Source organism: Lasiosphaeria miniovina, assembly GCF_030549165.1.
Source record: "Lasiosphaeria miniovina strain SMH2392-1A chromosome Unknown B0T26scaffold_3, whole genome shotgun sequence".
NCBI classification, from domain to species: Eukaryota; Fungi; Ascomycota; class Sordariomycetes; order Sordariales; family Lasiosphaeriaceae; genus Lasiosphaeria; species Lasiosphaeria miniovina.
The window spans coordinates 339,510-362,958 of NW_026848222.1; the positions used below are offsets into that span (position 1 = coordinate 339,510).

Here is a 23,449-nt window from a genome sequence, read left to right on the forward strand (position 1 = left end):
AATTACGTGTTCGAGCAGCCTGCAAAAACGAGTTTTCGAGCAGCCTGCGAAACTAGGTGTGCAGCAACCTGCGAAATGGTGTGCGAGCGATCTGACAAATGGGTGTTCGAGCAGCCTGCAGAAACGAGTGTCCAAGCAGGCAGCGTGCAAATCGAGTGTCCAGGCAGGCAGCGTGCGAATCGAGTTTCCAGGCAACGTGCAAATCGAGTGTCCAGGCAGCGTGAGAATCGGGTGTCCAGGCAGCGTGCAAAACTGGGTGTGCAGCAGCCTGTGAAATGGGTGTGCGAGCAGCTTGCGAAATTGGCGTCCAAGCGAGCTGTTAAACAAGCAGTAGACTCTGGCTGGAATTGCACACCCCATGTCTGTAGGTAATTGCTTGACCGTGTGAAATCCAACGAAGCTATTGTGAAATGCAAAGAAACCGGCGCGAAATACAATGAAGCCATCGTAGAAAGCGAGGGACATCTTGTGTTTGTGTGCTAGCACAGGAGGCTAATTTGCGCGATCGGGTGGCTGATTCGAAACTCGAGCTGCGTGGCCGATTCAAGACTCGAGCGAGGCGACTGGTAGAAACGAATCCTCGTGTCGTGGGATAGAAAGTCGGGGCCCATCACAAATGCCAAGTCGGGTAGTGCTGGACAGCCTCCGGTGCGTTCAATTTTTGTAGATAGGCCTGAGGTTTTCTTGTCGACGCCTTGATCGAAATCCAGAAACCGTCTCATATCTCAACTGAGGAGCCAGACTGGCCATGTCCGAGCGTGGAAGCTGTGCAGCAGGCTTTGATCAGGTTGGAGGATTCATTGGTGAAGACGTAGGGCGCGTGTCAGGTTTCCGATATTCTCTGCCCCGCCGTCTTAAAGACCAGAAAGATTCGTATATGGGCGCCTAGGTTTATTGAGTGGTGGGATGGCGAGAATCCCCGACGCGTGCAGGCCTTGCTTGCAGCCTTTGAGACTTGCTATCTTTGTGAGCAGGCGTGTGTATTTTATTGGATTGGTGAAGTCCCAAATCCGTACTAGATTCTAGACGAGGCCTGCCTTGCAATCTCCAAGCCTTGAAAGTTTTGTCGATAGGGAGATGTGCTTGTTGGATGAGGTATTGGTGAAAATGTCGAACGCATGTCAGGCTCCGGTCAAGTCTCGCTTGCTGTCTTCGAGGCCCAGAACCTTTGTCGATGGGGGTCAAGGTTTATTGAGTGGCGCACTGGTGAGATTGCCGAGTATGTGTGAGGCTGTGACCGGGTCTGCCATGTCGTCTCCGAAGCTTGAAAGCTGTGTCGATGGCGGAAAATCTCTCGGTTGGGATGGCAAAATTGCTTGAGAGACGCTGTAGATTCTGTCTTGTCGAGGACTCGTCCGATTTTGAGAGCAGTTGGACATGGACAATGCGCGGTGACATGGGATGCATTCCCGAAGAAATCTGGATTGCAAGAGCAATTTGGGAAGATGGCTGGATGCTGTACTTTTTTGCCCATGAATGCACGAGTACGGCGGCCAAAGCTGAGAGAGAGAGCGCGTTGGACGTGAATCCGACGCAAAGCAGTCCTGCCAAGTGATCTGGCAAGCTGTCTCTCGAGTGTTAAAATGTGCCTGGCAACACATGAGGTGTATGGGGCGGGAGGGAGCACTGATTTGGCGATTGAATTCACGAGCCACTGGGGATGGTAGCGGTCGCGCCAAAACCTGCAGGCACGCTTGCACCCGCAGGCTGCGCACGCGGCGTGCAACGATATTTCGTCGCGGGAATTCAATAGGGGGGGAAAAGGAAAGGGTATCGTAGGAATGTTCATAAGGGGGCTTGGGATCAGTGTTGAGATATGTGCAGACTTACGATGCGGCGCCGACGAGGGCGCGGAGGAGAGCTCCTTTGTTGTTAAGGGGAGAGAAAAAGAAAGCGAAAAGCGAGCTACAAAATTTTGGGTTATTTATGCCCAGCCTGTTGACCTCCTCTGTGTTCAGACTTCACTTTGGCTCAGAATCAACCTGAAAGATCGGATGACATGCCCCGCCCCCTCAGAAACCTACATACTCAAATTCAGGCTGTCCGGACAGTTTCATCATTCGATCCTCTGCCTCTCTCCTTTTACCGTATACCTGCTCCAAGGCTTGCGGTGCTGTGTATTACAACGGGAGAATAGGCTGGGAAAAGCCACTACTTGCTACTGAATGCTTGGAGAGTAGCATCTCAAGCGCGTTGTGCTTTCTAAGCATATTTTTTTTGGTCCTTGCTGTTGCTCGTTCCTTTCAATCGGTATCTTTCTCTTCCACTGTGACGTTCGCGAGCTAGAAAGTGACCTAGTAGCGTGTCAGGGTTCGTTTATTGAGTACGAACAATGTAAGCTAGGTATCTAGCGTGACCTTCCTGCCACTGTGGATTGCGCAAGGAAAATATATCGCGAGTTCACAATTTAATCTAACCGGCAGTGCCACATGACGCTTGCTGAGGCCGCCGGCACCCCGTCGTCGTTTTCAACGGCGCCAGCGGTGTTGTATCCTTAATGGTGTAAGGCGGAGAAGGGTGATGCTCTCTGCGAATATCTAAATCGGAGCGTTTGCTATAAAATACGAACATATGCCCTCGACTTGAACTAATCTACCTGTTGGATTCACCAGGGTACCGGTACTGGACTCAACAGGGCGTGGCTGCACGCCGAAAACTGGTGGTTCAAGTGATGGATTGTAGATGTCTGTTCTTCTCTCTAGCTTTCTGGCAGTGCCAGAAAGCCCGTTCTTATACTACTATTGTGGTGGCGAAGTTGGTGGCGAAGTCTCTATCTAGAACCTTCGAGGCCCTTCTGCTTGACAAATTCCAACACTACCTTCATGGAAAGTAGCTGAGGTTTTATGGCCATCTGACTAATTTGCCGCAGGCTTTCACTCCGCGTGTCTCCGTGAACGAGTAGCTGCTGTAGTTATGAATGTATGCACACTATGCTAAAGAATAGTTCGAGTAACCGATAGAGATATCTGTCCTAGGTGGTGAATGCATATTTGTGTCCGATCCCAACCTTGAATCTGTTGTGGAGCCTGGCGTTGCCATGGGTGATTGCGGTGCGCGTTCAACTTCGAATCCTGGTATGTTGCTTCAAGAAATGCCGGAGTGTACCGCTATGAAGCTATGGACAGTATTTGACGGAAAGACTTGCGAAAGGGCATTAAAGAGCTACGAGCTGTTCGTTCTAGGTCAAAGGGATCGAGGTGTCGTTCTATCGCTTGCCGTCATGTGCTGCCCACGTGACCTTACCCCACTCCATTCATCAACGACATGCAAAGCATTCTAGCGGACGAGGGAGGCATGGTCAAGCAATAGAATTGTAAAGCACATAGCAAAGCAGACATATAACCTGAGAAGATACAAAGACCAGTAAGTACGTCGTAGCTCCACGACTCAAATGAAGAGAATCTTGCCGATGTCACCTGTATTCTACGATGGTCAAGTGCCGGTATTGTGCTGGTGGAGATTCATGTCATCTTTTTGGGATTAACACCGGTCACTTTTCTTGATATTAGATTAAGAGAAACTCTTGGAGTGCCCCAAGGATTTTGTGAGTTAATGAAGATTGTTACACCAAAGCCAAATGTCCATTTTAATTGAGGGGGGAAAAGTTCCGAATGTCCACCACGATCTATAACGAACGAGAGCAATATTATTTATTATCTGTTCGCTTCGAAGGGGTACGTAGTGAGAACGAAGCTTTCAAGCTTCCAAGGTCGTCAAAGAACCAGCCGGCTATAATTACCAGGGCCACTGTTCAATCGGGTGTAATTAGGAAGTAAACGGTCGCTGGCGTGACGGTTCGTTATAAAAGCATTATCTATAGAAAGATGACACGCTATTCAAGTAAAATAAAGGTTGTGCTCTTGAGTAAGGTGGCCTAGAAAAATGCATAGGTATTAGGTGGTGTCGCAACGAGGGAGGTTTAGAGATGGCGGCCGTGGTGAGAAATTTATGTTGGAATAGAAACGCGAATGGGGGCAGGAATGCGCGTTTGCACCGCGACCGCCTAGTTACCTAAGTGAACAACTTCAAGAAGTGCCGCCGGGAAGCGGTGGTGGGTTCACCATCTCTGAGTTCGCCCGCAAGTTGCAACTGGCAGGTTGTGGGCAGTTGGCAGGCAGGCAGCCGGGCGCCGGCGCAGGGCAAGGAATGTACTAGACCATGTGTATTAGTTTTAACAGGCACCTAAACAACAAATAAGTATAGCTGATTGGGATGTTGGTGAAGGTCACAGCGCACCTCCCACGAAGGCTGCGGGTTCGATTCCCAGCAGCAGACCGGTTCTCTGCGGCTTGTCGACAGTACTATTCCGGAACGGGGTTCGCCACCAGCTTTGAATATACACACCAAGGACCACCGGTTGACCGTTCTGGGGGATTCTATTCTTTCTTTTTTACATTTTTTTCCTTTTGACACACAACATATGCGCGCGCATCTTGCTTGTTCTTCTTTTGCCGCAAAGTCAAACGAAATTATTAATTAACCACAACAAAAATAACCTAGCTGACCGGCGTTTTTGCAGCAAATTCAGCTACGAGGTCCTTGTAATCCTCTGGCCCATATGGCTCTGTCGCCTCGGCCAGCCAGCCAGCCTTGCGATAGATGGGTAACCCGAGATCGCGTAGGAGGAGGTCGACATAGGGCAGCGCGTCGAACACAAAGTCGGGAAACTGAGCGCCGTGGCCAGCAGGATACCGCCACTTGCCGAAGCGCGCGTGCAGCACCGTCTCGTAGCGCAGCTCGTCGATCGTCTTTACCATGTTCCCAGTGTCCTCGCTCCCCGGAGTAGCGGCGGAATTTCCAACAACCGGCGGCACCACTTGCGCTGACAGCTGGTCGTTGAAATACGCGCTGATCCACACCGACTGCGCGTGCGCAATGACTGGCGTGTTGAAGTTCATCAAGACGCCCGCGAAGGCAACGTCCCGGGCTTGCAGAAAGCGCGCCGACGGTGGAACAATGAAGTGGTACAGCGTGTAGGGCGTGAGTGGGGTGGACGGGTTGATCTTGTCCGTGGTCGACAGGCCGTCGGTGGCGAGCAGCGGCTTCATATTTTTGTTCTGCACGGGCTGGCTCTTGAGCCGAGGGAAGCGGGCGAGGATTTCTCGGTCGGCCCTGTCGACTGCCTCCGCCTTGAGCAGGGGCTCCGTCGCGTCGTCGCCGGGCACGTGCGGGAGGCCAAGCTCCCTGTCGACGCCCTCGGGCAGAAACTTGATGAGCGGCACGTGCTTCCAGCCCGTGACACAGCACATGGCGTCCGTCTCGACCTGCGACCCCCCCGACAGGTGCACCGTCCTCGGCGACAGGCGCACGACGTCGGCGATGTGGACGCGGATTGTGCCGTCCCTGACCAGATCGAAGATGTTGGTCGGGTAGTTGAGGATGGAGAACGATGACGCCGTGAACATGGCTTCGCTCCACGGCTTGAGCTTCTTCGTCTCGGGGTGCGCGTCGTACTTGTTCAGGGTGATGACGTCACCGCCTAGGACGGACCAGAAGGCGTTGGTGATGGCCCTGCCGATGGCCGTCCCGTGGTAAAACCCCCGTGTTTTCGTATAGCCGTCGGCATCGCCCCAGACACATGGGCTGAACCAAGTGAGCATACGCGTATCTTGAAGAAATATTGTCAGTGGAACACGCAGAAGAGAATTTCGGTAAGCACCCCTCTGAGAAAAACAATAGCCTAGACTTACGAACAAGCTTCTCCAGCCACTTTTTAAGGGGCGTGACATATGGCGGGGCCAGCCAGGCAGGGCCGTGGCCGCTTTCTGCATCCGGTAATTGTCAGCCATAATAATTCTGCAAGCACCGTAGACCTGCATCAAATTCCCACCTCGGATAACCCAGTCAACCTTGACCCCCTTGGAGGCGTATGCAAATGCGGCGTCCCAAGCCGACTTTGTCCCACCAAACACGACTACAGACTTGGCCGAGTCCAGCGTGTCGGCATGCTTCAGAAAATCCCTGCCATGGAATAGAGGCACCCCGAACTTCCCCTGGCCCTCAAAGTCTGGCAAAAACGGCTCTGAAGTCAGGCCAGCAGCCAGGATGAGCTTCCGCGCCAAGAGCTTGGTCTCGCCCTGGCCGGTCTGAACCGTCAGAGTCCAGCCGCCGTCGGCGTCGTCGTCCCGATGCTCTGCTGAGAGGACCTTGGAGCAGTAGCGGATTCTGCCCAGAATATCAAACTTCTCGGCGTAACTTGAGAGATAGGCATGGACCACGGCGCCGGGGATGTGCTCTCCGGGCTTCACGCCAAAGGTCGCCGTGTCCATGGGGAAATCCGGGTACTCGTAGGTGCCCAGCATGTTGTTCGTCTTGAGCGACGGGTACAGCCGGTCCTTGGCCCAGACGCCGCCGAGGCTGGATCCGGCTTCGAGAATCGCGAGGGTCTTGTCCGGGTTGAGTTGGCGATAGTTCTTTGCGGCGGCGAGGCCGAACATGCCCGCGCCGACGACGACGAGATCAAGAGACTCCATGACAGCAAGACAGAAAAGTATGGGGTATGGCGATTGGCTAGTGGAGGTGTAGTTGAGTTGGGAGAACTTTCGTGAGACCCTTTCCAAGTCCCACTTGTACGACGTGTTTGCTTTCCAAGTCCCACTTTTACGACGTGTTTGCTTCTGGGCCGCGATCTGGTTATCGGATTGACTCGTAGACCTGAAGCCGAGAATACGCGGACCGAGAAAAACTGGAACAAAAAGGTCTACGTCTACAGGAGGAGGTTGGCGGCGTGCAAATCTCTGCCGCGGGCCGGGGCCCTGGCAGCCCAGGCACGCCGACCAATTCGCATCCACGAAGCTGTGGGGGCCGCCCGCATCTTGATCCGCAGACGGCGCTCCCAAGCCCGCAGCAGAGTTCCGTCGCTGGCGGATCCTGATCCGGCAAAAGGCGACCCTTCTGTGCCAATCGCTTGCATTTGCCTTAACTCTCTACGCATGTCACTACAAATATTGCCATACTGAGTTTGTGTAACTGAAGACATGGTAAATGCTCTGGAACCTTTTTTTCCCCTTTGACTTCCATCATCACTAAGATGGTCTAACTCACCCTTATGTTCGCCATGAGGACAAGCAGGAATTTTCATCGTCCCCCCACTCTTTCTTCAGGGGCTCGGGGAGAGTTCACTGCTTTTGTTCGCGTTAGGGAACATTTTAGTCACAAAAGGTTGCCCAAGCCGAAAGTGTCGGGTGCTGATCTTATCAGGAAGTGTCTTGCAAAGCGGCGCTAGCTAGTGAGGGTGAGACAGAGAGCTGCCGCCCACGCGAGCCATCCCACAGGGACTGACCCCATGTCCGCGCTAGGTTATGATGCATATCGCACAGTACTGTGTACACCAATGGACTTGCATGTCAATCACATCAACCAAAAACCATGAGGCAGGCCTTTCTCAAACTCTCAAACTCGTTCACGTTCTCTCGAGAAGGGAGTATGTTGAAGGATGCTCCGTCGTTTTGTACAATACAATGTTACACAAACACTGGCGCCTTGGTCCCTGCGCGTCGCGTAAACGCGCGCCGAATTCGCCGTCTTTGAGGGACGAAAAGACATCGGCTTTCGCCAAGGAAATGCTACCGATAATTACGAAATAATCGCTCAGGGCTAGTGGCGAGTTCGCTAATCTTTACTGCACCAAACAGCAAAAAGCAAACATGCAGGGCAGCGCTGCCAATATTACTAGCGTTCAATGGTCTGTTTCGTCTCGGCCTCATCACTTCAACTACCACAGTAGCTTATCATTCACCCTCCCCACCCTCCAAAATCCCAAAGAGACTGATGTCCATTTCTGAGGGGGGGGGTCAGGCTGCCTAGGTGGGAGCTTCTGCCGCGCCAGCTTGCTGCATTTTTGCGGGGGGGTTGGACATTCCCAGAAAGCTACCCCTGCGACGCTGGTCCCTCGCTTATCGATAAGCAAGGGAAATGAGTTTGCCCGTGCCGGTAGGTCATCGCTTCGACGTGCATCGGCTTCACTGACTAGCTCACCAGCCCGGGTGAGCTAGAAGGGCGTTTGAAACTGGCCATCACACATCGCGGGAGGGTGGAGCCGACAACAATAAAGGAAAGTGGAAGTAGTAGGCTATTGTTCTTTTCTTTTGTCTTTGTGTGTGAGATCTGACAGATAACAACGGGCACTACCTCAACGGTCGAGCGAATTACATTGCTCAACGGTCATTACCTTTTGTTGGCCGCAGCGTGCCAGAACGTGCAGATGCGCCATCCAAAAATGCCATTTACAGGGTTGCAGCCACCCCCCCCCCCCGGAAGCCCACCACACCACACCACACCACGTCACAACAAACTTGTGCTGTTTTCTGGGCGCACTTACGGAATATAGCATGCAGCACGCATGTTCTGGGCTGCGTTCGTTCTGTTGCTTGATTCACTTTCTTCGCGGACGGCACCCCCAAGGTGAGCTTGCAAGCAGGTTTTGCCAGCAAAGTCCTAATTGTTCGTGCTTCTGGGGCTTTCGAATTCTCTGGAAGTGTTCCAACGAGAGAGCCAATGATATCTAATATACCACAAAGTAGTCTAGTGGTATGGAAATTGCCTGTCTCTGTCCAAGCCGAGCCGTTGCCGAGCTATCCAGGATGGTCCAGTAAGGGACGGTTGGCCCGTCCCGCCATCGCGGGTGGGCTCCCCACGCTTTCCTTTGCTGGGAGCTGGCTGGGTGGCTTATCCTTGTCGCCCCTTTCAGCTGGAAAAACGGGTGCGCGCCCCTTGTTGTCAAACGCTGTTGTTCCTTTTGATCTAGTGGCGATCGTGTGGGACGGTGCCGGGGGCTTGCTTGGGGATCTCTCAAGTTTTGTGATTTGTTGTCGGAACGTCCTGGGTTTGCCATCACACTCTTGTATTTTCTGCCCTCTTTTCTGTTTCGGCCTGATCTTTCACTCTTTTTCGATACATAGGCGTCTTGTTCTCCTCGCACTGGTGTCCTTCGGACTACAGCCCTAGGCCAACCCCCCCCTAATCAGTTGGAGCTTCTTCCACTCTCTCCCCTGAGACCCTTTTCTTTCATCGCCCATGCGCCAGCGAGCCACACCCCAACATGGAAGCTTTCGTGACAGAGGCCTTCGCTTTGCTCGGCATTGGCCTGCTCATGATAGGCCTTCGGTCGTATGTCAGAATCACGACCGTCGGCTTCAAAGGTCTCCAGGCCGATGACTACCTCATGTTTCTTGCAGCAGTATGTGCCCATCGATTCTTTGAAGGTTCATGGTTTGATGCTCATTGCGAAAAAGGTCGTCTACTCCATCGAAACTGCGCTTGCTTATTCCGTGGGAGCTTACTGGAAAGGCCTCGCCAATAATGCCATGGCTGACGAGCAACGGCGGCTGCTCGACCCCGCCAGCGAGGAGTACAGGTTGCGGTAAGAAGTCCCACTATCCAAGCCGGCAGGTTACTTAATCTTACACAACAAAGAGTCAACGGCTCCAAGACACAGGTCGCTGGATGGTCAACCTACACCTTGCTACTGTGGTATGTGCTTACAATCATTTCATCATCTCTGCTGATTGCGGCCGGGAGCTTTTCCTTGCAATCACCAGTGGAACCCTGAACTATGCAGCTTGTTGTCATGAAGTTCTCACCAAAAGCCAATAGGACCCTCAAGGCCGCAATGTGCACTTTCTACCTCAGACTTACGGTATGTCAAACAAGCATGTAACTTATCTATCAACGGCAACGCACAAGCTGACTCGTTCATGTAGGAGGGCCTCGAATTCAGAAACAGGATCTACATCGGATTCGGTCTCATAGTGTCGACGTGGCTGGCTGTGTTATTCTCTATCCTCTTCGGTTGCCATCCTTTGGAAAAGAACTGGCAGATTTACCCCGACCCGGGCAGTGAGTTCTCTTTTTCATTCACGGCATTGAGGATTCAGATGAGACTGACAGAGCCTTAGATTTCTGCCAACCCGCCATCTCAAAGATCGACATATTTGTCACTGTTGTCTTGAACGTCCTTACCGACCTTTATCTAATGAGCATTCCAATTCCCATGCTTTGGCGGTCGTCAATGAAGCCTCTGAGAAAGGCGGGCCTCATTTTGCTCTTCTCTGGAGGCGCCTTTGTGACCATGGCGGGCATTCTCCGATGTGTGCTCATTATCACGGTGGGGACTCCAAAAGAAACTACGGCCTGATATGCGCGCCTAGCAACATACACTAACTAGTCTTTGTATCCAGGATCCGGTCAACGGGGCTCAGCAGGCAGGATCCTGGGCAGTTCGTGAAACTTTCGTGGCGGTGGTGACGAGTAACCTGCCCATGGTCTTCCCGCTCATCAATCGGTGGGGCCGTCCGTTGATCGGGTCGTTGCGCTCATTCTCCTCCAAGGCAGGCAAGTTGTCAGGTCTCTCGCGCAGCGGCGACCCTCAGTCTGGTGCCTTCAGACTTCAGGATAACCACCAGCGTCGCGGTCCCCGGAGCGTAAACCCGATCACAGACTTCACATTCAACGACAGCGAGGAGCGCATCATCGACCACCAAAGTGAACTACGCGAGCCGGGTCAGAAACAGGCGGCGATTGAAACCGAGACGAACCTCGAGGCGGGTACCGCGAGACGCTCTGTTGGAATTGGACCTGGACTAGGTGCAGGTGCCGGGTCAGGAGGCATCTTGAAGGAGACGTCGTTGCAGGTGACGGAGATGCGGAAGAGTCGCAGCGACTTCTCGACTGACGATCGAGACATCGGGGATTATTATCTGGTCCAGCAATCGAGAAAAAGCTCCGAGGCGCAGCCACGGCCTAAAACGCACAAAAAGGTTAAACACTCAAGCCATAGCTTCAGCCTCGGCAAAAGAAGCTGAGGCAGCAACTCGGGGATTTATGGGGCGCGAGGTGCACACAGCACAGTCGAGGAAATATTTCGCAGCCGCGAATGTCGGGCCGACCGGGCAGCCGGGTTCGTGGATTTCGGGTCTGGACCGCCACTTTGTTGGACGCTGCAGCGTGGTTGGCGGCGTAGAAGAGAGGCCGTGTTTCAGGGCAGACGGCAGCCCGTCAGCGCCTGCCACGGCCGGGGTTTGGGCCATTGTGCTGCTGGGCAATTGCACAGAATCTGGAATTTAGGTGTTAAGTTGGCTGCTCCAGGAGGCCCGTGGTGTTTGACAATTGGCGCTTGCACGTTGGGGCGGACACAGAAGGCACCTTGCCTGGGTCCTGTTCGGGCAACAACCCACCTGATCAGCAAGCACCCCACCACAGCCTTCCTCGGCCAACACCGACTTTGACAGACCCGAAGTCATCACCCTGACAAACTCTTGTCTTTTTTTTGCCTTTTAACTTCTCGCTGTTCATCTGGGTTTTCGGAACAGCCCGAAAAGCGGATCGGCGCTAACTCCATGTTCTTTTGCCCTCGTTTTTACCCTTTGCCTTTTTCTCTTCACATTTGCCTTCGGGAAGATTTGGGTGTCGGCCTTCCTGTCAGCCATTCCAAATTCCACCACCGTCCAGTCCACACTTGGAACCCAAAAGGCCACCACAAAGGCCAAAGCTTGGAATTTCAGACGACCTAACGGGCTGGCCTGTGTCCTTCGCACATCTGGGGGAAAGAAGAAACGTCATAGCGCAAACACTGCACACTCGTCGCCTCAACTTTGCAGCCATCGGTGGTCTGATACACATCCCTCACCATCGGCTTGGTCAACATGACGACTTTGTGGCCCTCCTCGCCACCGCGCGAACCCATGGGCGCACCAAAGGGAATTCTTCGCACCGCACCCAATGTCACTATGCAGAACTCAATCGAGTCCCGGTATATCGCCTCGCCGCCGCGCCCGGACAAGAAGGTGCATTTTGCGGACCCTGATTCGCCCGAGCGGCTCATCGACGTGGACAGTCCCCGGGTCGCCATCACAGCGAGCCCCCATCCCCTCAAGATGGCCGGCATTCCAAACCCCAGCAATGAACTCATGGTGTGTTGAAAATGAAATCGAAGCAAGCAGAAGTTAGGGAGCATGTCACTAATCACTTTCCATCGGCGAACAGAACATGAAAAAGACTGAGCAGAGCAGCACATCCAGTCTTGAGGGACTCGTCTTTGACCGTCCCTCGACTCCAGCTGTCAATCTGGCTAAGGAAGACAAGCCTGGCTCCCCAGATTGGACCCCGACACGCCAGCGCCCGCGCCTGCCGCTGGCCCTTCTGAATGGCTTCAAGGACCTCAGAAAGCCACAGGTGAGCAACTTAGTTGTTGCGCAGCCAGCACCCCGCCTGGTTCTCCCTTCAGTATCCAGCCAACGTCAAGACGATTTCGAACGCTTCCAGATCCGGACAGTCCGTGTTAGAGTACAGGATATTCAAAACCAGGGCGTCGTGAGCGCCGAGGAAATCATTGTTGAGGACAACGAGCCCTACAAATTCAACCACCAGCTGATCGCCGAGGAAATCATTGTTGAGGACAACGAGCCCTACAAAATCAACCACAAGCTGATCGCCGCCGCCGAGAACCGCTCTCCTCTGAAGCATCCTGGTGGCTACGGTACGATCAAGGGCAGTTCTGCCTTGCGCGGCCGGGTCATCACCTGCTCGAGCCCCCGCAGCCAGAACTTCATCATGAACACCAAGACGAGCGGAGAGGATGGTTACGGTGCCTTTGCCATGGCTGCAAGCACCATGAGAGACGCGAGTGAGACGTTTCACTCAAAGGTTCAGGACATTGGGCAGTGGCCGGTTTCGATGACGACGCAAGGATTGAACAACATGGCCAACCCTTTTCGCCAGCTCAATAAGGATGAGCTGTACGAAATGGCGACAGAAGTCACGGCCTCGATCGGCGAGCGAGTTCTGCTCGTCTTCTTCTTCACCGTTGCGCTCATCCCCCTATTGATCATCTACTTTTGCAAAGGCCTCAAGTGGGGTACCAATACTCTGGCGGTCAAACTGCGCAAAAGCCCGCCCCAGGAGTACCAGTACGGCTTTGGCTACACCTCGGATTATTGAAGGATGTTGAGTGACATCCGCGGCTTCTGGTCGTCTGAGCTATGGGGCATTTCTTGTCTGAAAGGAGATTCAGGGTCTCTCTTGGACTCCTGGACAGCGATCCGCCCTTTTCCTTGGGAGTTGAGCTGCACTGGACTCTTGTTCGGTTTTCTACTTTTCTTGTCCCTGACTATTTCATTAGCGTGGCGTACGGAGTGCATTCATCCTTTTGGCTTTGACTAACCTTCGGAATATGGGGACTTGGGCGTAGTAACGGCATTATGAGCACTTTAGACGTATTACTTGCACATATTTCAAAAAGGCATCAGAAGCCCATTGTAAGCGACTTTGATGGCTAGGCCTTTTCATGGGGAATTCATTGTGTAATTAATTAATCATAGGATTTGACATCTGTGGCCAATGAAGGGACACAATCCCAGGACCACACGAATACTGACATTCAGAGATAGCCAAATAATACCAGGATTGTCGAGTGACAACTTGCATTGGGACTTGTTACCTACTCCACACAGTGACTCAACTCCTTAGAAACAGTGCGTGCCTACTTTATTCGGACTGTCCCACAAGAGTCCGGCAGCTCGTAGCCTTCAAACTTGCTACGTAGTCGGAGTACGTACTCTGCGTCTGTCACTCGGTCCGACCCCCGTTTTTAGTTGTCAGACGCGACTACCTCAGGCAAATGGTTCAATTTCTCCTGTCGCAGAGAGCGCTGACGTAGCACATCCGACTTCAAACGCACCCATATTTGCTCTGGTTCTTACTGTGTAGTGCCAGTTCAAACTTGTTATATTCTGTGTCGGCGCAAACTTTTGATTAGTCCTTCTCAGCTCCAACTTCAGTCTTTACTTCACCGCGATGGCAAGCTCCGAGGGTATGACGGGCCTCCCCGTGAGTTGCGAATGTGGGAACATTCGCTTTAGGACGCCAACGTCAGAGCCGGCAGGAATGGCATATTGTCACTGTACGGCGTGCAGAAAGCAGTCAGGCTCTGCCTTCGGCACATCTGTGTACTTTTCGTCGGCAGGCTTGTTCCCGCTGCCCGAGGCGCTCGAGGCCAAGCTCGCCATGTTCACGCACCCGACCGACAGCGGCAACACGATGCGCTGCTACTTTTGCCCAAATTGCGGCGTGCGCATCTTCCACGCCATCGTGCTGCCCGACGGCAGCTTGCGCTCCACCGTGGCCTTCAAGGGCGGCGTCATCGACGAGGGCATCGACTGGAAGGCCGTGAAGCCCAGAAACATCTTCACGCGATCGGCCGTCATGGACATCCCCGACGGCTGGGAGTGCTACGAGGGCGCTCCACCGCCGCCCAAGACGCAAGGCGCGAGCAAAAGTTAATTAGGGCTATCCGGGAGCGACCTAGACAAAGCAGTTTACCTCAAAATTACAAGCCCCTTGACAGATATCCAGAGATCAATAAATCAGTGGAAGTGGAACCTCAAATTTTGACCCCGAAGTGCCCGCATCGAAAGCCTGGGTCAATTGTCAATGACTCAATTGAGCCAGGGGGCGGGGTTTTGTTTTCTTCCCTTGACGGGTCGATCCCTGTAGCGGTGACCACTCACTGAACCCCGCCCCGCCATTCCAAAACCCATCAGCGAGCGTGCACGGTCCAATCGAGCACCCAGTCCTTTTTCCCAACAGTGGCGCACCGGTTTTCGCAGAAATGCGACCATCGGTTCTCTTCCGTGTCACTCGTTCGCGCTTCATCCACTCAATGGGTAGGACTCCTTCCATTCGCAGCCGTGTGCTCCCGCAGCTCAAGCTCATGCTCCCGCAGCTCCGGTTCTGCCTCCCGACAGGCGCCCCCTGGTAATCTCGGGCCCCTCGGGCGCCGGCAAAGGCACCCTATTCACCCTCCTGTTCCAGCGCCACCCCGACACCTTCACTTTCTCTGTCTCCCACACCACCCGAGGCCCCCGCGACGGCGAGCAGCATGGCGTCAACTACCACTTTGTCACCAGGGACGCCTTCGAGGATCTCAAGGCGAGGGACGGTTTCGTAGAGAGGTACGAGCCTTGACCAACAACCCTCTCGATCCGCGCCCCCCCACTCCGACCTCAGCCTACTGACACCAACGCATTGCAATGCACAGCGCGACGTTTGGAGGCAACATGTATGGCACAAGCAAGGCCACGATCGAGGAACAGAGCGCCAAGGGCAAGGTGGTTGTGCTGGACATTGAGATGGAGGGCGTGAAGCAGATCAAGGCGATTGGCTTCCCGGCTCGCTTCGTCTTCATTGCTCCGCCGTCCGAGGAGGAGCTGGAGCGGCGGCTGCGCGGCCGCGGGACAGACAGCGAGGCGTCGATCCTCAAGAGGCTGGCCCAGGCCAAGGTGGAGCTCGAGTACTCCACGACCCCGGGCGTGCACGACAAGATCATCGTCAACGAGGTAAGCCACCCTCTCCAGAATCTTTTACCAAGCCGAAAGAGAAAAGGAATCCCTCTGACACGGCGTAGGACGTCGAGACTGCGTATAGGGAGCTGGAAGAGTTTGTCTTTTCGCCAGCGGAACAGTCGTAAAGTTGGATATTCGGTGCAGCGTTCAGTTTACTTTATAGATAGACTCTCCAGCCGGCTCGTGTCTCAGGCCACGCGCAGAGACCCGACTAGCGATTTGCAACGGCCTAAACTATACGATGGGCATGAATCTTACCTGAATACTTCAGGGCTTGGGAGGCTTGACAATTAACGTTACCGCAAGATGCCAGCCCCATGAGGCGCGTTAGTTGTCTTTCTCACTCCAGTCATAGAAATTCCGATCAAGTCCGGTAGGCCACTCTAGTAAGTACCAGTAGTGCCCAGACACGAGATCAGCGATAATGCGCGACGCGACAGGCCCCTGATAGGTAGACCGCAGGCGAAATATCTCGATCTATTTGTGGTAAAGTAGGTCAAAGAGAATCCCCTACAAGAATGACAACCTGCTCCTTAACCAACTCTACTCACAACTTCAACTCTCCCCCAAAATAATCCACCACAAGCTCACGAACAAACTCATGCAGCCTCTCCCTCCCACTCAGCACTCCCTCGGCCCTCTCGTTCGACAAGTCCTCCTCATACTTCTCCACCAAGTTATCCGTAATCATATGCAGATACTAATACCCCAGGCCGCTCCTCACGGTCGCCTGCGCCATGTGCCCAATCCCGGGATCAACAAAGTCCACCCCCCTCCCCTCCAGCCCGCGGCACCACTCCCTCGTCTCATGCAGCACGCTCCCCAGCGTCACGTGCCTCCCGACGATGGTGCACCGCCGCGCGCAGCGCCCCCAGCTTGCCGAGGTACACGACCTGCTTTAGCGCGCCGCCTCTCCGGCTGCTCCGCGCCGCGAGCACGTGCACTACCTCGCCAGCGATGTCGCCCCAGAAGGCCGGCTGGAAGCCGAGAAAGCCGACGGCGCGAGGCTCTACCGGTAATTAGTGTGGTTTAGGGGTGAGTTCTAAGCTGACATTGTGCTAGGGGATACCTCGAGTTCCACCACTGAGTTCACGAACGGCACGCCCATTGTGATGATCGTTTTGGAAAGAAGAAGGGAGCATGTCGTATCTTCTCCTTTTGTCCAGGGGCTGACTAGGGGATTCCCGTTCCAAGTCCGTGATTAAGTAATAGGGATATGATGAAAAATACAAACCTAACTGAGGTATGAGACCGTCAGGACGACTCTCTATATATGGCCGTACTGGCTGGTGATTCCGCTGGGTTAGTTAGAGTCAACAGAATATTTGATGTCATCCGGTATGTAACTCTGGAGCTCTCCCTCAACTGTAAACTATACCCCATGTCTCTCTCTGTGGAATGATGGATCGTAGTACTGGGAAATGTAGCGCAAACAAGGTCAAACCCTCGCCATGTATTATTCTAGACCAAAGCGTTTATTCGTTCCTAGCCTAACTTCCAGATCGGGCCATTGTGTTTTCACACGTCATGGGTAAAAACCCAGCGGACGTTAACATCACTATGGCGAGGAGCCCTAAACAGAGACCAGATGACCGCCTCAACGGACTTCGTTTTTATTAGGAGTTGTGGCAATCAGTCAAGACAGACGGGTCTTTCGAGTTTTGGCAACACTTGGACAGTGTAGGTACTTTACTTTGATCAGAACGGGGTTTTGGTGTTCCGGTCTTTTCTTTAACTGCGGCTCTATAAGAAACCATCTCTGTAAAACACCGTTACAAAAGAATGTTCCTCGATTCATTGAGGGTATTATTCACTCTGGCTGAAACTAATTACTCAAAGGCCAAACACACGGTTCGTTCACGTTCCATTTGCCGCCCTCAGACTATATATAGGTAATCTTCTTGTTCCAACCTTAGTGCACCTTTATCACCTTTATATTACGTTTTCCACTGTGGTTTTTTAATCCTCGCCGAAACCTTACCTATCTCGTTATTTATTCACGCCTGCGGCCATACTACCTAATTACTATGACATCTAAGACACTGCCCCGGGCACAGACCTTGGTTGTCGTTCTAGCAACATGCGAAGCAGCCGAGAGGTTAGGAATTGACCCCGAGGATGGGTACAATCTATACGCGCCCAGAAGGCTCCAGCACTGTTTGTTTCCGGCTCAGCTCTCTTTCGGGTTCCTTGACGACGGCAGCATCTGCAAACAGACCGCGGCGCTGGATTCAAGCGCAAGAAAATTCAAGATCGACCACAACCCTCAAGTCGCAGCTACAGGCCTTGTATACCTCACGTTTCTCCACGCACACAAGCCCGACACCGACGGCGAAACCAGCTACGTCATCAAACCGGCCCCAGACAGCGACGTGCGGGCTCTGCACCTCGAGCTTCCGCTGCCGTGGCCGAATTTCGACGCCTTCAAGGGGATCAAGCATGTGGCGCTAGGGTTCTCGCTGAGACCCAGGACACGAGCGCTGTGCCCCGAGCTATTCGCGACGTGCACAAGTGTCAGCGACTATCTGTGTGGGGGTGTGGCGACGAGGTATCCCGCCACGCTGGAGACGACGGCAAGCAGCCCAGCTCGGGGCCATTCGAATTCACTGGCTACGGGCACTTTCTCGCCTGCCTGCCAGACCTCAAGGTAGTCCATCTCCACCTGCTCGACGCTGCGTCGACGGAGGAGCTCGAGGCAGTGCACAAAGCGCCAGCGCGCTGGCGATACCGCCTGACCAGGGAAGTGGGGGGGCCAGTACGCGGCCCTGTCGTTCCCCGATGCGGAGCACCCGAGACGCTTTTAGGCATTCGGGCGGCGTCTTTACTGAGCTCGTGGCCCTGAAGCTGTTTATCGACCAACTGCTCAAGGTCGTCATCGAACTCCGGTTCCACTTCATGCGGGCCCCGTCCATGTGCCGGCTGCTCGGCGACTTCAGTCTCCACGAGCTGTGGCAAGTCATGACCAGGAGGCTGGCAGTCCAGTTCAGGGTCGTGCAGTGGATTCCTAATATACCGAGAGCAAGCAAACTACCTAAACAGTTCTACCTGATAGGTAACAACCGGAAAACGGACAGCTCTGTAGTCAGAACTCTCCGCAAAGCTTGGCTTTTTTTTCTGTCTGTTCTTCTTCTCTTGTTTCTTTTTAGGAGTGCAAGATAATCTTCAAATACGGTAATCTGCGAAAGTAACCATGAAATGTCTCATTGAAGCGGCGAAAAGGCACCAAAAAACAACAACAAACAACAACAAACAACAACAAAAGTAGCATTAAGGCGAGCCGTAGATAGGTTCGGAAAAAGAGTTTAAAGATCGATGTTTTCTAGAAAAGGAAGAGGGCCCTGGAGCAGGGTTTTATCGTCAAACTCACAGGCCGCAGGGTGGCCACCCCTGACTAGCGTGTGTTGTTGCCCCTGCTCATTAGGTACCTTATTTACGTAGCACAAATTCCGTACGTACAATTCCATTTTGATTCCATTCCGGGATGGAAAGGCACGTGCGTGTAACAGCCAAATGTGGCTGGCTTCCAAGGCTCCGAGTCTGACCCCTCCCCACTTTAATTTTCATCCAAAACAAAATTCAACACAAGGAGCAGACGACAGCACACCCACCGACCCTGGTGACGAACCCCCAAACTAGAAGCAGCATGCTGTCGTCTCGGCTTCTCGCCCGATCGAGGCCGAAAAAAGTCTTGGCCTTCCCTCGGCTGAAGAGACCCCAGTCGTCGTCGTCGTCGTCGCCGCCGTCGTCGTCTTCGACCCCGCAGTCATCCTCGCGTCTTCCCCAGCTCGCTTTTCTGGTCGCGGGCGGCACTATAGGCTGGTTTGGGGCCGACGCTATACGCAATACGAAGGCGGTAAGGATTGGAAAGAATGTTAATGGTCCTCCTGCGCTCAGCGTCGACGCGGGGTATCCGTTCAAATACCTCTCCCCGCTATCTCCAGCACAGGCGACGGAACTTCTCAACAAGGGCTCTTATTCTATTTCCTTCAATGATTCGGATGACAGCGGAGTGACACGCTACTACGGTAGCCAAGTCGCCTCCAACAAGCCGTGCGAGGACGTTCATATTCACGGCAAATTCCCCTCGCCCTCACCTGGCGGTCGCGACTGGTTGGCCTGGGGCATTTTCGACGGCCACCTGGGCAGCCAGACCTCGCAAGCCTTGGCACAGACTCTGGTGCCGTACACCCACCACTCCTTGGCCAAGCTCACGGACAGCAGCAATGACGACGCAGCCGTCCACCAAGCGCTCAAGGCCGCATTCCTGGAGCTCGACGATGACTTCGTCAAGCACGCCGAAGAAATAGCCAACAGCGACGAACCATTCTCAGTCAAAGTAGCCCGCCTGTCGACCGGGTCCAACGGGTCCTGTGCGCTCCTGTCTCTGTGGGATCCCTCGGTGCGAAAGTTGCACGTTGCCCTCACGGGCGACTCGCGCGCCGTGCTGGGCCGCCGGAGCGAGGACGGCACGGGCTGGGAGGCGGTCCCTCTCTCGGTCGACCAGAGCGGCAGAAATGAGGCGGAGATTGCGCGTATTCACGCCGAGCACCCTGGCGAGGAAGACATTGTGAAGAACGGGCGTGTGATTGGCCTAGCCACGGCCCGAGCCTTTGGCGACGGCCACTGGAAATGGCCAGCCGCACTCCAAGTAAACATGAGGCGCCGCTACTTCACCGACACGCTGAGAGCGAACCAGCCAGAGATATACAAGACGCCGCCGTACATCACGGCCGAGCCCGAAATCACAACAACACAGCTGAAGCCCGGCCAGCCGGCTTTTATGATCCTAGGGAGCGACGGCCTGTGGGATACTATGGGCAATGAGCAGGCGGTTGATCTTGTGGTACGATGGTTGGACTGGAAAGCCAAAGGAAAGCCGGCAGCACCTGCATTCAAGACGTCTGGAAACGCTGACTGGTCGGGCTGGAAAACGCCGGAAGAGTGGTTTACCGTCCAGGACGACAACGTCGCGGTCCATCTCACTCGAAACGCTTTCGGCGGCGCTAATCAGGACGTGGTCAGCGGCATTCTTTCCCTCAAGCCGCCGTATTCGCGCCATGCCCGCGATGACATGACGGTACAGGTCGTGTTCTTCAATTTCTGATGAAGGGGTAATAGGTATTATGTAGCAGGCCGTGTCTGAGAAAGTCTTGGTATATAGCGGAACTCTTTCTCGAAATTAGAGGCTGTAGCCGTTGTTTGTTATTTTATCGTCAAGATCGGAATTTCAGTGATGCCGACTACATCGTCCACGAGTTCCCTCAGCCCTGACCCGTTCGATACACGCCGGCGCCCTCATTTGACGCGAACATCAACATCACTCCCCTTGGCCGACTTGTGCAACCCAGAAGTAGGCCCGATAGGTCTTGAGAACATGGCACGGAGATGAAAGTACAAGGCCACCTAGCACACGCACAGTATTGCCGATAACACCGTCACAACACTCATTGTGCTCGCAATCCTAGATAGACCTGGTCGATATTCACTGGTGGTTCTTGCAGCTAGCGATAACAATCCCGCATTCCAAATCAATCACTTACACTCATACCAATTGCCTAGGTACACAAGCCGACTAGCGTGTGTATTAGGTCAAGCACCAGAGCTTCTCAACCAACACGTAGTTGGCGCAGTACTGGCACTGGGTAGACAGAGATAATGCCCCTAACGAGGGGGGTATTATTGAGAACCGGGTAACAGGAGCTCTCTAGCGTTACTCGGAGATACCCGGCTGCCTGTCTCATCAACAGACGGTCTAGTTCGGGTTTGAGCTATTGGCTACACAAAGCTTCGATGCATGAATCGGAACAATACCACCTGTACAGATGGTAAAATGCTGTCTGAGCTCGTCAGAAATAGCGACGAGGGAGCAACCCCAGCCAGGGCCGCGCCAGCTTCGAAAGATACCACGCGGCTGCGACACTGAGCAACACAAAACCCCATTTAGCGGGAGCTCAGAAGGCGTGAAACGAAAGGGAAGCGAAAGGAAGGCTCTGATAAAAGGCTGGTCCGGGGCCCCCGATGGAGCGACTTGTCATCTTGGTCTCGGATCTGAACTGGTGGAACACAGACGGTGATATAAGAAAGTCAGAACCGGGGTGAAATGAAGATAAATCCGAGGTCATTGGTTTTAAGACGGAGTGTAGGAGCTTAGTTTCAAGAAATAGATTCTAAATCCCGCCATTACATCGTTCTTGTCTTTGGTATAAACTGTCAGGCCCTTTAATATCTAGTTATCTTTTATTGGTTATTTGCCAACTGTTCCAGTTCCAGCAAATGCACCTGTGCTTTGTCTTCAAACGTCGTGTTAAGAAGCCGGGTCTATTTCTAGCTTAGCTAAGTTAGGGTAGCAGATATGTTGAAGATGGACTCATTTTGGTTTTATCAGGGGTCACTGCGGAGACGGTGCTCTCTTGGTTGTTTTCGGGCCTATTTTTGTCTGCGGGCCCTTGGGCGTTCCCTTTGGCCCTGCTGTCTGTAGATCCCTAGCCACTTTTTTCCATTCCCAAAACCATTCCAAGGGTTTCTTTTGTGTATCTAAACTTCGCACCTTCAGAATCCCCTCAACCTCAGCCACTTTCAATTCAAGGTCGTTTACCGACGCAGAAGATGTGATGACGGTTAGGTGCTTGGAACCGTATGGAGAAGAAGGAAGATTATGTACGGCACTTAAGTTTATTTTCGACAGAAACAGGAAATAGCTGACTGGTAAGATTACACTTGCGGGGCGGAATAAGCGAAGTACTTGCTTTAGGGAATTTTAGATTGTAGGATTCTGGAGTATTCAATTTGTGTCAAGTTTTGTGTAGCACGAACCCGGGTGAGTCATTCAAGAGTCATTCTCGATGAAGTTACCTGTCGGATTTGCACTTTCCGGCCCTTTTGTGGTTGGTTAGTTTCGTGAGTTAGTCGCTGTTTGCACAGCCGCCTAGAGAATCAAGTTGATGGAAAGTCGAAAGAGGGGCTGTTACAAGGGTTCGTCTCTTAGTACGTGTGGCAACGACATGTGCCCCCAACTTCTCAATTCCTCTCACACCTCCTTCCCTTTGTCTGGCATCCTCATGCTGTACGTTTCAGGAGACTAAATGAACATATTATCTTCCCTTTCCGCTAAACTTTTTTGTTGGAATTTGTCAAGCAGAAGGGCCTCGAAGGTTCTAGATAGAGACTTCGCCACCCACTTCGCCACCACAATAGTAGTATAAGAACGGGCTTTCTGGCACTGCCAGAAAGCTAGAGAGAAGAACAGACATCTACAATCCATCACTTGAACCACCAGTTTTCGGCGTGCAGTCACGCCCTGTTGAGTCCAGTACCGGTACCCTGGTGAATCCAACATTCTTATATCTCGCTACTCTATTCAAATCTCATCATCATTCACAACTGTTCATTAGGTGCTATGTCTTCCATGTCCCGAGAAGAAATTACAGCTCAATTAGCCAAGATGAGAGTGAGGCTAGGTGCAGACCCTAAAAATGCAGCACTAACCAGGGAATTGTGGCCTCAGATCAAGAAGCTCTAAGCGCTGAGGAAGCAAACACAGCGACGAAAGCCCATTACCTAACTTGCAAGAGAAACAGAGGAACCGACTTCCTCTCGGACCGTTAAAGGGGGGAGAGACAAAAGACGACCGTTTTAACTCGGAGAACCGGGGGAAGTAAGGGAGCAGCAGACTAGGGCCAACTGTGAAGCTGGGGCTTCCTTCTGTCGGAAATGGCCCTGATGATAACGAAGGTATGTCCAAATGTACTTTGTTTCACACACTCTGGCATGAACTAACGTGTAAATAGATCAAGCTTAATTCAGGTGTGATAGCCATGTTATGTTTTAAGGAGTTGAAAGTACGGTTATCTTTCACGAAGACAGAGGCATGGTATCAATCATCATCATCACCATTGAGTAAACATCGGATTGTTCGACACTGACTAGTAGAGAAATGGCATTATTTAGTAGTTACGTCCTGCGGAATAATACCTAGTCTAACTTTCAAGTCCCGTCCCGTCCAGCGGACACAATCTCATCTCGTTATCCCCCCCAGAGACTGTAAAGCCACACCTGCAACCGTGCTACCTGCCCGCGAGTCTTTTGGTGCGTGGAAGACGGAGGGCTCGAAG

The 23,449-nt window shown here is 53.1% G+C and overlaps 8 protein-coding genes across 8 annotated transcripts; 5 read left to right on the plus strand and 3 right to left on the minus strand.

Annotated features, from left to right (window-relative positions):
* Positions 1-1,033: 1,033 nt before the first annotated feature.
* Positions 1,034-2,230, minus strand: B0T26DRAFT_190595 (uncharacterized protein). The gene has a single exon (XM_060433677.1). It carries the CDS (start codon positions 1,787-1,789, stop codon positions 1,133-1,135), a length of 657 nt encoding a protein of 218 aa, XP_060297596.1. The 5' UTR covers positions 1,790-2,230; the 3' UTR covers positions 1,034-1,132.
* A 2,266-nt stretch (positions 2,231-4,496) lies between these two features.
* B0T26DRAFT_644428 (uncharacterized protein) lies at positions 4,497-6,473 on the minus strand (the record flags this gene model as incomplete). The annotated part of the gene is made up of 3 exons (XM_060437631.1): positions 4,497-5,608; positions 5,691-5,765; positions 5,831-6,473. The coding sequence occupies 3 exons, from the start codon at positions 6,471-6,473 to the stop codon at positions 4,497-4,499; spliced, it is 1,830 nt and encodes a 609-aa protein (XP_060297597.1).
* A 2,464-nt stretch (positions 6,474-8,937) lies between these two features.
* On the plus strand, positions 8,938-10,931 carry B0T26DRAFT_190617 (uncharacterized protein). Its single transcript, XM_060433678.1, has 7 exons — positions 8,938-9,178; positions 9,234-9,361; positions 9,415-9,471; positions 9,595-9,637; positions 9,702-9,837; positions 9,897-10,105; positions 10,179-10,931. Exons 1-7 carry the CDS (start codon positions 9,041-9,043, stop codon positions 10,800-10,802), a joined length of 1,335 nt encoding a protein of 444 aa, XP_060297598.1. The 5' UTR covers positions 8,938-9,040; the 3' UTR covers positions 10,803-10,931.
* A 510-nt stretch (positions 10,932-11,441) lies between these two features.
* Positions 11,442-13,119, plus strand: B0T26DRAFT_190619 (uncharacterized protein). The gene is made up of 2 exons (XM_060433679.1): positions 11,442-11,909; positions 11,983-13,119. The coding sequence occupies exons 1-2, from the start codon at positions 11,643-11,645 to the stop codon at positions 12,934-12,936; spliced, it is 1,221 nt and encodes a 406-aa protein (XP_060297599.1). The 5' UTR covers positions 11,442-11,642; the 3' UTR covers positions 12,937-13,119.
* A 690-nt stretch (positions 13,120-13,809) lies between these two features.
* Positions 13,810-14,277, plus strand: B0T26DRAFT_642904 (Mss4-like protein; the record flags this gene model as incomplete). Its single annotated transcript, XM_060437486.1, has 1 exon — positions 13,810-14,277. The coding sequence occupies one exon, from the start codon at positions 13,810-13,812 to the stop codon at positions 14,275-14,277; it is 468 nt and encodes a 155-aa protein (XP_060297600.1).
* A 164-nt stretch (positions 14,278-14,441) lies between these two features.
* B0T26DRAFT_190654 (guanylate kinase) lies at positions 14,442-15,702 on the plus strand. The gene is made up of 4 exons (XM_060433680.1): positions 14,442-14,660; positions 14,720-14,948; positions 15,035-15,332; positions 15,401-15,702. Exons 1-4 carry the CDS (start codon positions 14,606-14,608, stop codon positions 15,461-15,463), a joined length of 645 nt encoding a protein of 214 aa, XP_060297601.1. The 5' UTR covers positions 14,442-14,605; the 3' UTR covers positions 15,464-15,702.
* A 442-nt stretch (positions 15,703-16,144) lies between these two features.
* B0T26DRAFT_749171 (uncharacterized protein) lies at positions 16,145-16,446 on the minus strand (the record flags this gene model as incomplete). The annotated part of the gene is made up of 2 exons (XM_060445064.1): positions 16,145-16,345; positions 16,408-16,446. The coding sequence occupies 2 exons, from the start codon at positions 16,444-16,446 to the stop codon at positions 16,145-16,147; spliced, it is 240 nt and encodes a 79-aa protein (XP_060297602.1).
* A 919-nt stretch (positions 16,447-17,365) lies between these two features.
* B0T26DRAFT_749172 (phosphatase 2C-like domain-containing protein) lies at positions 17,366-20,442 on the plus strand (the record flags this gene model as incomplete). Its single annotated transcript, XM_060445065.1, has 4 exons — positions 17,366-17,851; positions 17,917-18,093; positions 18,183-18,326; positions 19,057-20,442. The coding sequence occupies 4 exons, from the start codon at positions 17,366-17,368 to the stop codon at positions 20,440-20,442; spliced, it is 2,193 nt and encodes a 730-aa protein (XP_060297603.1).
* Between the last annotated feature and the right edge of the window lie 3,007 nt (positions 20,443-23,449).